The sequence below is a fragment of the Sinocyclocheilus rhinocerous genome, unplaced genomic scaffold (genome assembly GCF_001515625.1).
Source record: "Sinocyclocheilus rhinocerous isolate Xijiao unplaced genomic scaffold, SAMN03320098_v1.1 scaffold1575, whole genome shotgun sequence".
In the NCBI taxonomy this organism is placed as follows: Eukaryota; Metazoa; Chordata; class Actinopteri; order Cypriniformes; family Cyprinidae; genus Sinocyclocheilus; species Sinocyclocheilus rhinocerous.
In genome coordinates, this window is record NW_015626385.1 from 556,253 (window position 1) to 570,102 (window position 13,850).

General features: G+C 34.5%; 1 protein-coding gene across 1 annotated transcript in view; it reads right to left on the bottom strand.

The window, feature by feature from the left end:
* Nucleotides 1-6,779, bottom strand: part of sspo (SCO-spondin) — an 89,255-nt gene extending 82,476 nt beyond the window's left edge. The window contains 8 exon segments of the mRNA XM_016518895.1: nt 434-519; nt 651-809; nt 1,558-1,660; nt 3,180-3,403; nt 4,558-4,728; nt 4,883-4,965; nt 6,320-6,529; nt 6,727-6,779. Coding sequence (XP_016374381.1) covers nt 434-519; nt 651-809; nt 1,558-1,660; nt 3,180-3,403; nt 4,558-4,728; nt 4,883-4,965; nt 6,320-6,529; nt 6,727-6,779 — 1,089 coding nt within the window.
* Nucleotides 6,780-13,850: the final 7,071 nt, after the last annotated feature.

Below are 13,850 nucleotides of genomic sequence, written 5' to 3' on the forward strand. Positions count from 1 at the left end.
TGAAGGTAAAATAAAAAATCTGGCAACCCGGCTTGAACTGAGGGTGATTTATAGGGTCAAATAGAACCTGCATTAAAGATGCTGCATTACTGTGTTATTATTGCTTAAACTTGGACAGCTTTTATCAGCCGATATCGATTTTATTATTTGAATCTATTTATTTATTTTAATGAAATATTTATTTATTCATTTAGCTTTTTGTATGAGTGTGTGTTGAACACAGCAACAATGCTATTGTGACTTTAACTCAACTCTATTTGGACAGTTACTGTATGCTTCCATCCAAAACAGGGTATATGGATATTTATAAAAATATATGATTATGTAAACATGAGCAATGCTATTTAGAAACCTTTTTTAAAAAAAATGCTATTGCTATTTAGAAAGAATTTTAGTTTATTCCAATTGTATCAAAAAAAAAAATGTTTCCCACCTGGCCTTGCTGATCTTGAACACGCCATGAGTTTCCAAAGCTGGCAGCATACGGAGACACACTTCCACTGCTGGTAGTGAAGTCATCTGTATGAAATATAAACATTGCATTGCATATTGCATGTAAAATACTGCAAGTATACAGTGCATTAGAAATGCATGAAAAGAGTGTAATGTCAGATTTTGCAATTAAGTCAAACCAGGCCAAACGTTCTAACCATCTGGGTTGTTGTTATAATCGCCGCAAAGCCCCCTGGTGGCAGTGAGGTGTTCAGCGGTAACGGTCAGATACACCGTGTTCTCCATGTCAAACTTCAGTCTGACACCCAAACCACTCTCCACAAACACAAAGTCACCCAGCCAGTGAACGCTGACTCCTGACGGCACAAGAAACACACTTTCATCACACAGAATACATACACATATGCTTCGTAAATAACATCAAATGTAATAACTTCCCAAAATGACCTCTTTGAGAATAGAAATACTCCATTCTGCCTTGTGCCATTGTTCAAAAAGAAAGTCAGGGTTATTATCGTTAACTAAATCAAAAACTAGAACTAAAGCTATTAACAGCATTTTTGTTCATTAAAATAAAACATAATGGCCTGGTTTCACATGCAGACAGGGTTTAGGTTAAGCCAGGATTAGGCCATAGTTCAGTTAGGACATTTAAGTATTTTTATAAATGTGCTTTAGAAAATAAAAACACTGAAAGAAAAGAACATTTTAGATGAAAAACTAAAAAACTAAATAAAAATGTTGCCTTTGCAACTAAACCAAAAACGTACAAGCACTAAAATTACGAACTAGAAGTAAAACTAAATCTGAAATAAAAATAAATGAAACCTAATTAATACTATTACAAATAATATTCATTAATAATATTACAAATAATAAAAATGACAAAAGCACATAAAAAAACTAAAATTAAAATAAATAAATAAACCTGAAATCATTAAAATAGAAGCTTATTCAAAATATTTCTAAAACTATAAGAGGATATAAATCTAACATAAACTGCATCAAACTTATGCCATTGGATAAAGATGAGTTTTGAAACTGCGATACATAACATGATATACTGTAGTCGTAGTTATGAAAGTAGCTCTGTGTTTTTCATACCGTTTTGGAAGAGAGGTTCACCCTGCGGTAGTGTTAAACCATTAACAGTCATATTGGTTTTATGTATGGACACCAAGCCAAGACCCAACATCAACCGCAGTCCCTAAAACACAAAACAACCACATAAACATCAGCCAGAACCACCGGCTGCCTGCAATTACTGCTGGACGCTGCACAAAACACAAAAAACAACCATACTCAACATAAAGAATGATGATCATATCCCAAACTCCCAAAACCTATTATATGCTTTGTGTGTGACTGATGTTCAACACAAGCTGCCAAGTTTCTGGCTTTTTGGTTTCATTGTTTTCTGTAGAAGCAGATGTCAATTTTTGATAAATGATTGTTTTGTTTGCTGGAAAATAATCTGAGAAGAATATCTGCTCATAATGAACTGGAACAAACTGAAGCCAGATTCAAAAATGAGTGTGATGAGAATATGAGCTAATTGTATAAAAATTAATTTAACTGACTGATTCTTTTTTCATCAAACAAAGGGACAAAACAAGTTTCCTAAAGATAGTCATATAGGCTAAAACTTTAAACTGAACCTCTGCAACAATTTCAACATAACAAAGCGTCAACATGAAACATGAAATAGCATTTGCAACCAAACTTACCTCTGAATGTGATGTATTTTACAGAAAACCTGGATATTCAGCAAGAATGTGGGACTTGATTTAATACATGAAATACATGTAAAGGACAATTTTTTGGAAATGGTTCATTTTCGATGAAAGATGTGTTTAGAATACACATTCATCCATAACTTCATCTATAAGGAATGATTTTGAATTTTAAAGGAGAAGTCTTTGCAAAAATGTTACTTTTTGATTAAAGATTATGATGACAAAACTTGTTTTTAGAATAGAATGGTCTTTAGGATAAGCAAATTATGCAAAATAAGACCAGAAACAAGTATTAGTAAAATAAATATGGTCAATTTTGACGTTATGTTGAGTTTAATAGACTGTATATGTATATATGTGTGTGTGAATATACTGTAAGTGTGTTCAGTGCAGGTTGTAACCAATTTTGCCTCTGAATGTGAAGCATTTCAGACAAAAATGGGTTTTTAACAAGGAATAAAATGCAGTATGAAACTTGATTTTATCCATCAGGAATTCATTTGATAAAGGATAAGTCTTTGGGAAAAATGTACTTTTTTTAATGAAAGATTAATGAAGATGAAAGGAACATGTTTTTAAAATGGAATAGTCTTTAGAATAAATTAATTGTGCCCAATAAGATTAGAAACAAGTTTTAAGAATTTAAATAAGGTCCATTTTGATTTCATTTGCGTGAAATGGCATTTGCAACCAATTTTGCATCAGAACGTGACATATTTCAGACTAGATATTCAACAAGAAATAAAATGTAGGAGTCGGACGAAATTTGATTTAATCCATTAGGAATTAATTTGATGGATGCTTTTGATGAAAGATTATTAAGACAAAATAGAATTTTTAGAATAGAACAGTATTTGGAATAAACAAATTATGCACCTGAAACTAGTATTAGGAAAGAAAATATGATCCATTTTGAGTTCATGATGACTTTTATAGACATATAAAACAGGTGTGTGTGAATATGAACTCATAGCGAGTGTGTGTTTGTACCTTCCGGCAGTGTCCCGCAGGATCACACTCTGTGCTCATATACACGGCCCACGTCCCGTCAGTGGATGAGGCCAGCAGGTACGTGCAGCTACCCTGGAAGTGGAAGTGTTTCCGGTCAAAGGTGCGGTAGTGTGTCCCGCCCCAGCTCATACAGGTGCCAGACGCCTGCAGACCACGAACACCGCGAAACAGCCCTCCACGAACCACAGGAGAAGAGCTGATGTCTGAGGAGAGACAGCATTTGAGTCAGTAAAGAACCAGGATATATAGTTTGAGGAAAATATGTAGCTGTAAATTTAAGACTTTTGTATTTGAATTGCATGTTAATTTTTTGTTAATTTGGATAACACAGTTTTAACAAAAAACAAAACAAAACCTTAATGTGATGCTTACTTGTCAGTCATACATGAATGAAACAGATCAGATGTCTGTAACAGTACTAAAAAACTGAACGTGTTTTAAATATGCATACTTATATATTTCAATATCAATAAATTCAATTTGTTTCAATTTCATACATTTTAACTAATTGAATTAGTTAAAGAGTTCCACTGCTATATTTTGAACATGCTCATACTTTTTAACTTTATTTTTTTCTGCAAAACAGAATTATGCATTTTTGAATATAGAATTATTTTAATAAAAGCAAATAGATGTAAATTGTTACTAAATATGTTAATATTGCTTGTTCGTCATCTAGCTATATATTTTTTTTACTAAGTTCATGCTTTTTAACTGAATAAATAATTGAAAATGTTATTATATAATTTCTGCATCTATTTGATATTATTGAAATAATCGATAAGTCATGGCAACATGTTTTTCCATTTTAACTTATCAAAAGAATTATTTATCAAAATGAACAGCCATTCCAACTTGGTTTTTTAAGTTGTACAAGACTCAGTCAGTTTAGTGTAATTTGATAATTTTTTATTTCAGGCAGCAATTTCAGAGCTTAAGTTTTTAAAGTTAAACTAGGGTAATTTCTGCATCTATTTGATATTATTGAAATAATCGATAAGTCATGGCAACATGTTTTTCTATTTTAACTTATCAAAAGAATTATTTATCAAAATGAACAGCCATTCCAACTTGGTTTTTTAAGTTGTACAAGACTCAGTCAGTTTAGTGTAATTTGATAATTTTTTATTTCAGGCAGCAATTTCAGAGCTTAAGTTTTTAAAGTTAAACTAGGTGTAATTTTTAAAGTTTAGTTAGTGATAAACAATGCCATGTTGAAATCTGACCTCTTTCATTTATATGACAAATATGCATCACAGTAAGTTTATTATTTTGTCTAAAACTGTGTAATACAAATGGATGGATATTTTAAGTGAATTTCAAATGCATTATGAGTGATGTGATGAACACTAATAACCTGGCAGGAGCGTGTAGGTGCAGGACAGACAGGTCTGATCGGATGCGTTTCTCCAGCTTAAGCCCCACAGGTTACTGCAGCACTGCTCCAGAGCCATCAGAGATGTGTTATGAAGCCCGGGAAACTCCTCACACGTCCAGGTGGAGAAACACTGACCCCGGGCACCAACCCCTGGACAGAGATAGACAGAAAAGGTATGACCAGAAATACACGAATGCATGAATAAGACGTCCTCTGCATAATGTAGAAAGAGAAATAAGAGCATATTCTACAACAAATTCAACATCTGATATCATACGTAGACTGAAAATCCATCTGATCTCACCCTGTGAGCAGTCAGGTCCGGCCCAGCCTTCACAACACTGTCTGACCGTCCGGTTCACTGTCTCTGTCTCAATGTCTGGAGGCCTGAGAGGCAAAAACACCAGCGCTCAACAAAACACATACATGTGATGTGGTCATAACTTTGTTTTGGATATTGATATTGCTATTTACCTGTTTCAATGTTATGTTATTTGCTTGTTTTTAGGTTAATGCCATACATGCTTTAATATAAAAAATGGTTGCACTTGCAATATTCGCTTTGTTAGGATGAATAAGCAATAGTTGTGAAAGTTAGATATCTGAGTTTGATGCTCTGTAATCAACCACAAATGTTAATAACAAGAAGGTACATAGTGGTGAAGAGAGCATCAAGCGGAGATGAGACAGACAAACACTACATTGAAGAAGAGGAAGAGTGCTAGATGCAGACAGGGGAAGGACATTCATCTTATTAGACATGAGTCACAGACATTAATACATTAATTACAATTGCCTCCCATGAGACTTTACTTATAATTACAAACTGAGCTTCAAACAGGAACAACCACAAGGGAGTCTTCTGCATCATTCCTGAAGAACTTCAACCTTCAGGCAGGTGAGTACTTCATGGTTTAGGCTAGATTTGACTATCCTTACAATATCTGAATAATCATAGGGTGAAAGGTGTAAGATAAAAGGACACAACGAGTAACAACGTGATTTAGTAAAAAAAAGGGGTTAATATCTGTCAATTTAATTACACATTTGAATATAAATAGCACAGTAACTTTACAACAATAGTACAATATTAAGAATTATGTGGCAAAAATATGTCAAAAAATATCTATAAAAAATAATTCCTTTCGATTTTGGTGGACAGTCTGATCAATGCATGTTTTAAAAAGACTGTGTGATTCATTCTACAAAAACATTAAATTAAGTCAAAATATATTTCTAGGAATTCTGATGACAAATACGCACATTTTCACTACTCCAAGATTTTATTATCTTCTAGAAATTGCACTTTTAAAAGTTTTTCATATATCCAGGTTTTACCAACACTGAAATATGTCTCTTTTCATCTTGAGTTTTAGTTGTTTTAGCTCATTTTAAAGCTTGCTAATCTTGAAGCCCCCTTGTTGAGAGCCACCAGGTTACACCAAAAAAGTCAGTTTATACTTTTCCCCCCTTTTTACAGTCTGTACAATCCTAATATTAATGCATATGTTTGACATAACTGAGGAAACGTATCTGATCTGACAGAATGAGTGCACTGTAAAAAATGATTGTGATTTTAACAGTAAAAGACTGTAAAAATGCTACAGTAAAAACCTGTTAACTGGTTAACAGTACGTTTCCATACTATATACGGTGAATAAATGTAATTACATTTAATGTAATTTTACAGTAAATGTCACAGATTTTTTTTTTCAGTGTGGGATACTGATGTTTTCCTCACTTGAATATGTAACAGGAAGCTTTAGGTCCCTGTCTCTTGTAATAAAGTGCGATGCCGTCGTCTCCTCCGTGTTCGTGCCTCATTCGCTCCACATCCAGCCTCCAGCCCTGAGTGTTGAACTGATAGACGGCAGAACATTCCACCTCACGCTGAACACGGGGGGAGACCAACCTCTCCACCTTCTCCTCCACCACACGTTCACACCAGTGCCTGAATCAAAGAAGAGTTCATCAGTGACCAATGAGATTATAATTAATTTTACAATTCCTGTGCTAAAGTTACTTATTATTAGGGGTTTGTTTAAATCACTAACCCTAAGATTAACTAAGCTAACAAACAAATGGTACAATTTAAAAATGTGAAATCATTTGTATTTTTTAATGTTAGGCTGTAGTAAAACATCTCACCCCATGACCACGACCAGATTAAACCCCAGCAGAGACACGAGCAGAAACTTCATTGTGTCTCTGAAGAGCTGAAGTTCTTCACCATCAAGTCAAGAAACTGCAATTAAAGAATTAATTAAATTATCTGAGGACGAAATGAAAATATTTATTTAGATCTAAACGATACAGTAAACTTAATATATACTAAAACCAGTAAGAAATTTGGACACATGATAGAATTTGTTTCTCATATGCTTAAGCTTGTTTATAAGCTTGAAATTAGTTTAAAAGACCATTTTAAGTGTGCCTAAACACCAGTGTTGGGTAAGTTACTCTAAAAAAGTAATTAATTATTAGTTACTAATTACATCTTCAACAGTGTAATTAGATTACTGTACAACCTAAACACCAGTGTTGGGTAAGTTACTCTAAAAAAGTAATTAATTATTATTTACTAATTACATCTTCAACAGTGTAATTAGATTACTGTACAAATTACTCTCTCCAAAAAGTATTTAATTACGTATTACGGCCCCACTTTATATTAAGTGGCCTTAACTACTATGTACTTACATAAAAAATTAAGTACAATGTACTTATTGTGTTCATATTGTATTGCAAAACACTTTTGCTGAACCAGTTAATGATACAAGGATAGGCATGAAACAGTTCTTTTAATTCTTTCAAATAAATAATAGATAACTACATAAATTATTCTGGTCACACTTTAGATTAGGGTCCAATTCTCACTATTAACTAACTATTAACTATGATTTTTGCCTCAATATACTCCTAATTACTGCTTATTACTCAGTAAAGTAGTTAAATTCAAGAATTGGGTAGGATTAAAGATTTAGAATAAGGTCTTGCAGAATAAGACATTAATATATGTTTTTTAAGTAATAATAAACAGCCAATATCCCAGTAATATTCATGCTAATAACCAAGTTAATACTGAAAATTGGACACTAAAGTGTTACCAATATTCTTATTAACTCACCAAAGTATTTAAAGTGAGAAGGGTATACCATAAAAAGCGTGCATTTTAGGGTTAGACTTTACATTTTGATGTTAAATCCACTATTGTTTATAAATGTTCTACAGTCTATATACAGTAGTAAGTTGTTACATAAGAAGTAACTGTAATTAAATTACAGAAAAAATAAGAGTAATCCATTACTTTACTTTTTCAAGGGAAAAGTAATTAAATTACAGTAACTAATTACTTAGTAATTAGGAGTATGGACAGGCCCATGGCAGCAGGTGTAAGGCGTGTCATTGGTGGAAAGTCCGGTGGGTCACAGCTGTAGATGCATCAATTAGCTCGTCGTTTGGTGACGCCAATGTTTAGTAGTGCTCCGTCCCAACCGAGGAAGGGGGTAGTGAAGTTAGCAGTAGATCCCTCTGATGGAGGGCTGTTTGTGCAAGTCTAATCCTATAAAGACTCACTTTGGTGGAAGGATTTCAGGGGCGTTTATTTAATAAAGTAAGTCAATAGGTGAGGACCAAGGGGCATGTAAATGCAACTAACATCACTGGCCCAGAGCTTCAGAAGAGATTTGGGGGTGTCCAGACACAAACACAGCTGCCACCATCCAACATTTCCTACAGTTGGAGAAGATCCCTTTTTAGGATGCTCTTTAATGATAGAAAATTGTGCATTCAGTGAAGAAGAAGAAGAGTGTAAGGAGCAGTGTATGTCTTTCCATCCAAGATCAATGCAGTATTGTGTTTGAACGTGTGACCTCTGACCTTTACAGGAGGTTTTCCATGTTAAAATACTTCCTCCAATCGCAGTAGAGTCACTGTTAGTCGGTAAGAGTGCAAACAAGAGAGGTTCAAACATTGAACCATTTGTTTGAGCAACATTAGGTTTGCATTTCATTTGTTAACACTAGTGGTACAGAAGTGAAAGTCTTATGATTCCATCCAGTTTTTCCATCCAATATCTGTACAATATTGAGGTTGAATGAGTGAATGAGGTTTGTGTTTCTTTAAAACCTACCAACCAACACATAGCCTGACGTAAGAACTATACAAAAGCCTATGGAAATGAGTATGGACAGGCCCATGGCAGCAGGTGTAAGGCGTGTCATTGGTGGAAAGTCCGGTGGGTCACAGCTGTAGATGCATGCATTAGCTCGTCGTTTGGTGACGCCAATGTTTAGTAGTGCTCCGTCCCAACTGAGGAAGGGGGTAGTGAAGTTAGCAGTAGATCCCTCTGATGGAGGGCTGTTTGTGCAAGTCTAATCCTATAAAGACTCACTTTGGTGGAAGGATTTCAGGGGCGTTTATTTAATAAAGTAAGTCAATAGGTGAGGACCAGGGGGCATGTAAATGCAACTAACATCACTGGCCCAGAGCTTCAGAAGAGATTTGGGGGTGTCCAGACACAAACACAGCTGCCACCATCCAACATTTCCTACAGTTGGAGAAGATCCCTTTTTAGGATGCTCTTTAATGATAGAAAATTGTGCATTCAGTGAAGAAGAAGAATATGAGTGTAAGGAGCAGTGTATGTCTTTCCATCCAAGATCAATGCAGTATTGTGTTTGAACGTGTGACCTCTGACCTTTACAGGAGGTTTTCCATGTTAAAATACTTCCTCCAATCGCAGTAGAGTCACTGTTAGTCGGTAAGAGTGCAAACAAGAGAGGTTCAAACATTGAACCATTTGTTTGAGCAACATTAGGTTTGCATTTCATTTGTTAACACTAGTGGTACAGAAGTGAAAGTCTTATGATTCCATCCAGTTTTTCCATCCAATATCTGTACAATATTGAGGTTGAATGAGTGAATGAGGTTTGTGTTTCTTTAAAACCTACCAACCAACACATAGCCTGACGTAAGAACTATACAAAAGCCTATGGAAAAGAATGAAAACTGAGACATATCTACTGCGTTATGGATTTCAAATAATAAAATGAGCATAAAGAGCAATACAGGAATAAATGAAGGTGAAGGAATAAGTTTGCGAAGATCTTAAAACAACATTTTGTTCTCAGGAGCCAAGGGTGTAGAACGCTGTGTCCCTACCAATATCCAGTCACTACTAAATTGTCTCTAGCAATAATTTTAATCAAACAATTAAATATATGTATATGTAACCACTGTGGTTGTAATTTCGGCAGCATCTGAAGTATACCACTGATATTACCATATATAACAGCGCACTGTTCAACATTCACTTCAATGGTATGAGATGACTGGATTTTGTTTTGTTTGTAAACATCATGCTTTTTCACTTAATGTCATAAAACTAGTGAGATAAGCCAGTAGTAGTACTGACAGTGTCGTGTAAACATGGCTGGAACCACTCCAACTGATTAAAACTCAAACTCGATTCACTAGCAAAAACAGATCAAAAGAGCCATTCATTTTAAAATTTCGACATTGCTTGTAATGATTTTAAAAAGCATGTAGTGTTGGATAAAACAGCTTTTCGAAACTCAAAATCAGTTAAACCATTGCGTCGCATAATGATTCACTGTTTTGATGAATCTTATGAGTGTAAGGAGCAGTGTATGTCTTTCCATCCAAGATCAATGCAGTATTGTGTTTGGACGTGTGACCTCTGACCTTTACAGGAGGTTTTCCATGTTAAAATACTTCCTCCAATCGCAGTAGAGTCACTGTTAGTCGGTAAGAGTGCAAACAAGAGAGGTTCAAACATTGAACCATTTGTTTGAGCAACATTAGGTTTGCATTTCATTTGTTAACACTAGTGGTACAGAAGTGAAAGTCTTATGATTCCATCCAGTTTTTCCATCCAATATCTGTACAATATTGAGGTTGAATGAGTGAATGAGGTTTGTGTTTCTTTAAAACCTACCAACCAACACATAGCCTGACGTAAGAACTATACAAAAGCCTATGGAAAAGAATGAAAACTGAGACATATCTACTGCGTTATGGATTTCAAATAATAAAATGAGCATAAAGAGCAATACAGGAATAAATGAAGGTGAAGGAATAAGTTTGCGAAGATCTTAAAACAACATTTTGTTCTCAGGAGCCAAGGGTGTAGAACGCTGTGTCCCTACCAATATCCAGTCACTACTAAATTGTCTCTAGCAATAATTTTAATCAAACAATTAAATATATGTATATGTAACCACTGTGGTTGTAATTTCGGCAGCATCTGAAGTATACCACTGATATTACCATATATAACAGCGCACTGTTCAACATTCACTTCAATGGTATGAGATGACTGGATTTTGTTTTGTTTGTAAACATCATGCTTTTTCACTTAATGTCATAAAACTAGTGAGATAAGCCAGTAGTAGTACTGACAGTGTCGTTTAAACACGATCCAACTGATTAAAACTCAAACTCGACTCATTAACAAATCATTTGTAATGATTTTAAAAAGCATGTAGTGTTGGATAAAACAGCTTTTCGAAACTCAAAATCAGTTAAACCATTGCGTCGCATAATGATTCACTGTTTTGATGAATCTTTTGATTCAGATTGGGACTTCAAAATGCAGATCGTGAATCATTTAATTTAGATCGGGACTGCGGAGCACGAATCGCTTGAATGAGGATCCGCTGTTCTTTAGGGAATATTTGTCTTTTCTCCATATTACAATAGGCTACTTCCTCCAAATCCAGAAAAATTTCGACATTGCTTGTAATGATTTTAAAAAGCATGTAGTGTTGGATAAAACAGCTTTTCGAAACTCAAAATCAGTTAAACCATTGCGTCGCATAATGATTCACTGTTTTGATGAATCTTTTGATTCAGATTGGGACTTCAAAACGCAGATCGTGAATCATTTAATTTAGATCGGGACGGTGGAGCGCGAATCGCTTGAATGAGGATCCTCTGTTCTTTAGGGAAAATTTGTCTTTTCTCCATATTACAATAGGCTACTTCCTCCAAATCCAGATTAACATGTAGAGTAAGTCGATTTGACTTCCTACAGAGTGTAAACAAGAGAGTTTCAAATATCGATCCATTTGTTTGAGCGGCGTGATATAGCAACATTAGCTTATGAATCCATCCAATTTTCATACAATCCATACAATATTGTGCTTGAACGAGTGACCTCTGACCTTTAGGGGAGGTTTGACTCTTTTGCATGTCAAAGACTTCCTCTAATCCCAGTTTGACATGTAGAGTCACTATAGGTTAGTTGGTTTGACTTCCTAAAGGGTGTAAACAAGAGCAATTCAAACACTGATCCATTTGTTTGAGATTAGGTTTGCATTTCCATTTTTTAACACTAGTGGAAAGTTAAAAACTTACTCCGTCATTGGCTTAAATAAGGAATCTTACCTTCCAGAACAGCCTCTGTTTTGGGAGTCAGCATATTTTACCTTACTATACTGTCTTCTTATTAGACAAATGATTATGTTTTGTATGAGAAAGAGATGTGGATGGCACAGATGCACAATAACTAAAGCAAACGGCACATGCAGTCTCCAGTTTGAGAAATAGACATAAAATGTCTGTCAAACATCAGTTTGATCTGCAGAAGGGTGAAGGATCTGAAACTGGCAAATTAGAAGAAAAGGCTAAAATGGTTAATGCATTGAATGCATTCTTCATTAATCATGAGAAAAAAATATTATTGAAAGCATGAGATGAAATCTTACCTGAATATCTCAATAAAATGATGGATGAGTATCTCCGGTTTATCATAGCTGGCATTACTGCAAAGGATTGTTCTGATAGACGGAAAAGTAGCATTTATATTCAACAGAACTAGACAATTGTAACATTATACAACCTTGGAGAGTAAAAGTATCAGTTTGTTTCCAAAACAAGCATTTCATTTTAATTTTGTTTGACATGGACTGTGTATTGCTACATTTACAAGCCTCTGCATTAGTTTGTTCCTGGGATTAAAAAAATCATACACTTTTATTGTGTTTCAACCATGATGCTTGGAAAAAAATATATATATATATATTTTCGAATAATGAATCAGAGTTTGAAATAAATAAACTACAGTATACTTCACGGAGATTTGGACAGCATAAGTCGAGGTTTATTTGTCTCACTTGCCCTTCTTTTGAGCTTTTTATCAATAGGCTATTTGAGCGTTGTTTTTAACGTCTTTCCAGCTAAACATCTGCATCACAAAAATGTATACAGCCAAGGCATATGTGTTAATATTTGTAAAGCCAGAAACCTGATTATAATTATTATATCTGAAGTAAAACTGTTGCAGTTTAAACATAACACAGATATGGTCTCATAAAACCGAGGGCCAGCAGAAAAGAACTTATAAACTTAAGACAGTAATATAAATACTGCATATATAACAGATTACTACTTTCAGATGGTGATTTAAGTGCTTGTCATTAAGCTCTCTGCAAGCTAGGGTTATGAAAGACTCAAGCTAATAATTAACCATAAGAGTCTCACATTAGGTGGGTAATGATGGCCTGGTTCATATCAGGTGGTTTTGACGATCATATTTCTGTGTTGGAAACTAACAGCCACTACAGTGCAATAACAGCTTCAGCTGTCTGTCCAATTCCCAGTCCCACATTGCTCACACTGTAATTCACTTCAGCTGTCAGATTTGTGTTTCGCCCTGTTGAAAAAAATGCATATGAGCTGTATTGATATAACTGAATTACATGTGTTAACTGCATTTTAAAGTTTCTTCACCAGGGTTTTTATTTGAAATCTTTTTCCTGTTATTATGTTTCATCATAACTCCACATTACATTCATTTCCTTGTTGTAAACATTTGCTTTATAGACACTGGTACATTTTAACTGGACTTACCTTTGAAATGTAATATGTCTCGCTTCATCGGTTGAATAACTATGGGTTGTCCACTGAATTTTATCCTGTTAACATTTAGCTTGTAAGTGTCTTACCTGAAAGTGTGAAGACTGCACCTAAACTTGGGAAGCAATAACATGCAATAACCGTGTATGGAAACATTCAACATGCACCTGTTGTTAACTGCTAGTAATTTGACTATACCACATTCAAATTACAGATGTTGTTATTGGCATCTTTTCATGCCATAGTTGTTTTACATGATCTTTTCATTTTGCATTATGCTGTACATTTACATTGCATTATTTATCTAACTGTATATAATTCTGTATATTTCATTGTTTCCCCATGTTGCATATTCCACATATTCCATAATGCATAATGCATTTTCTAATGCA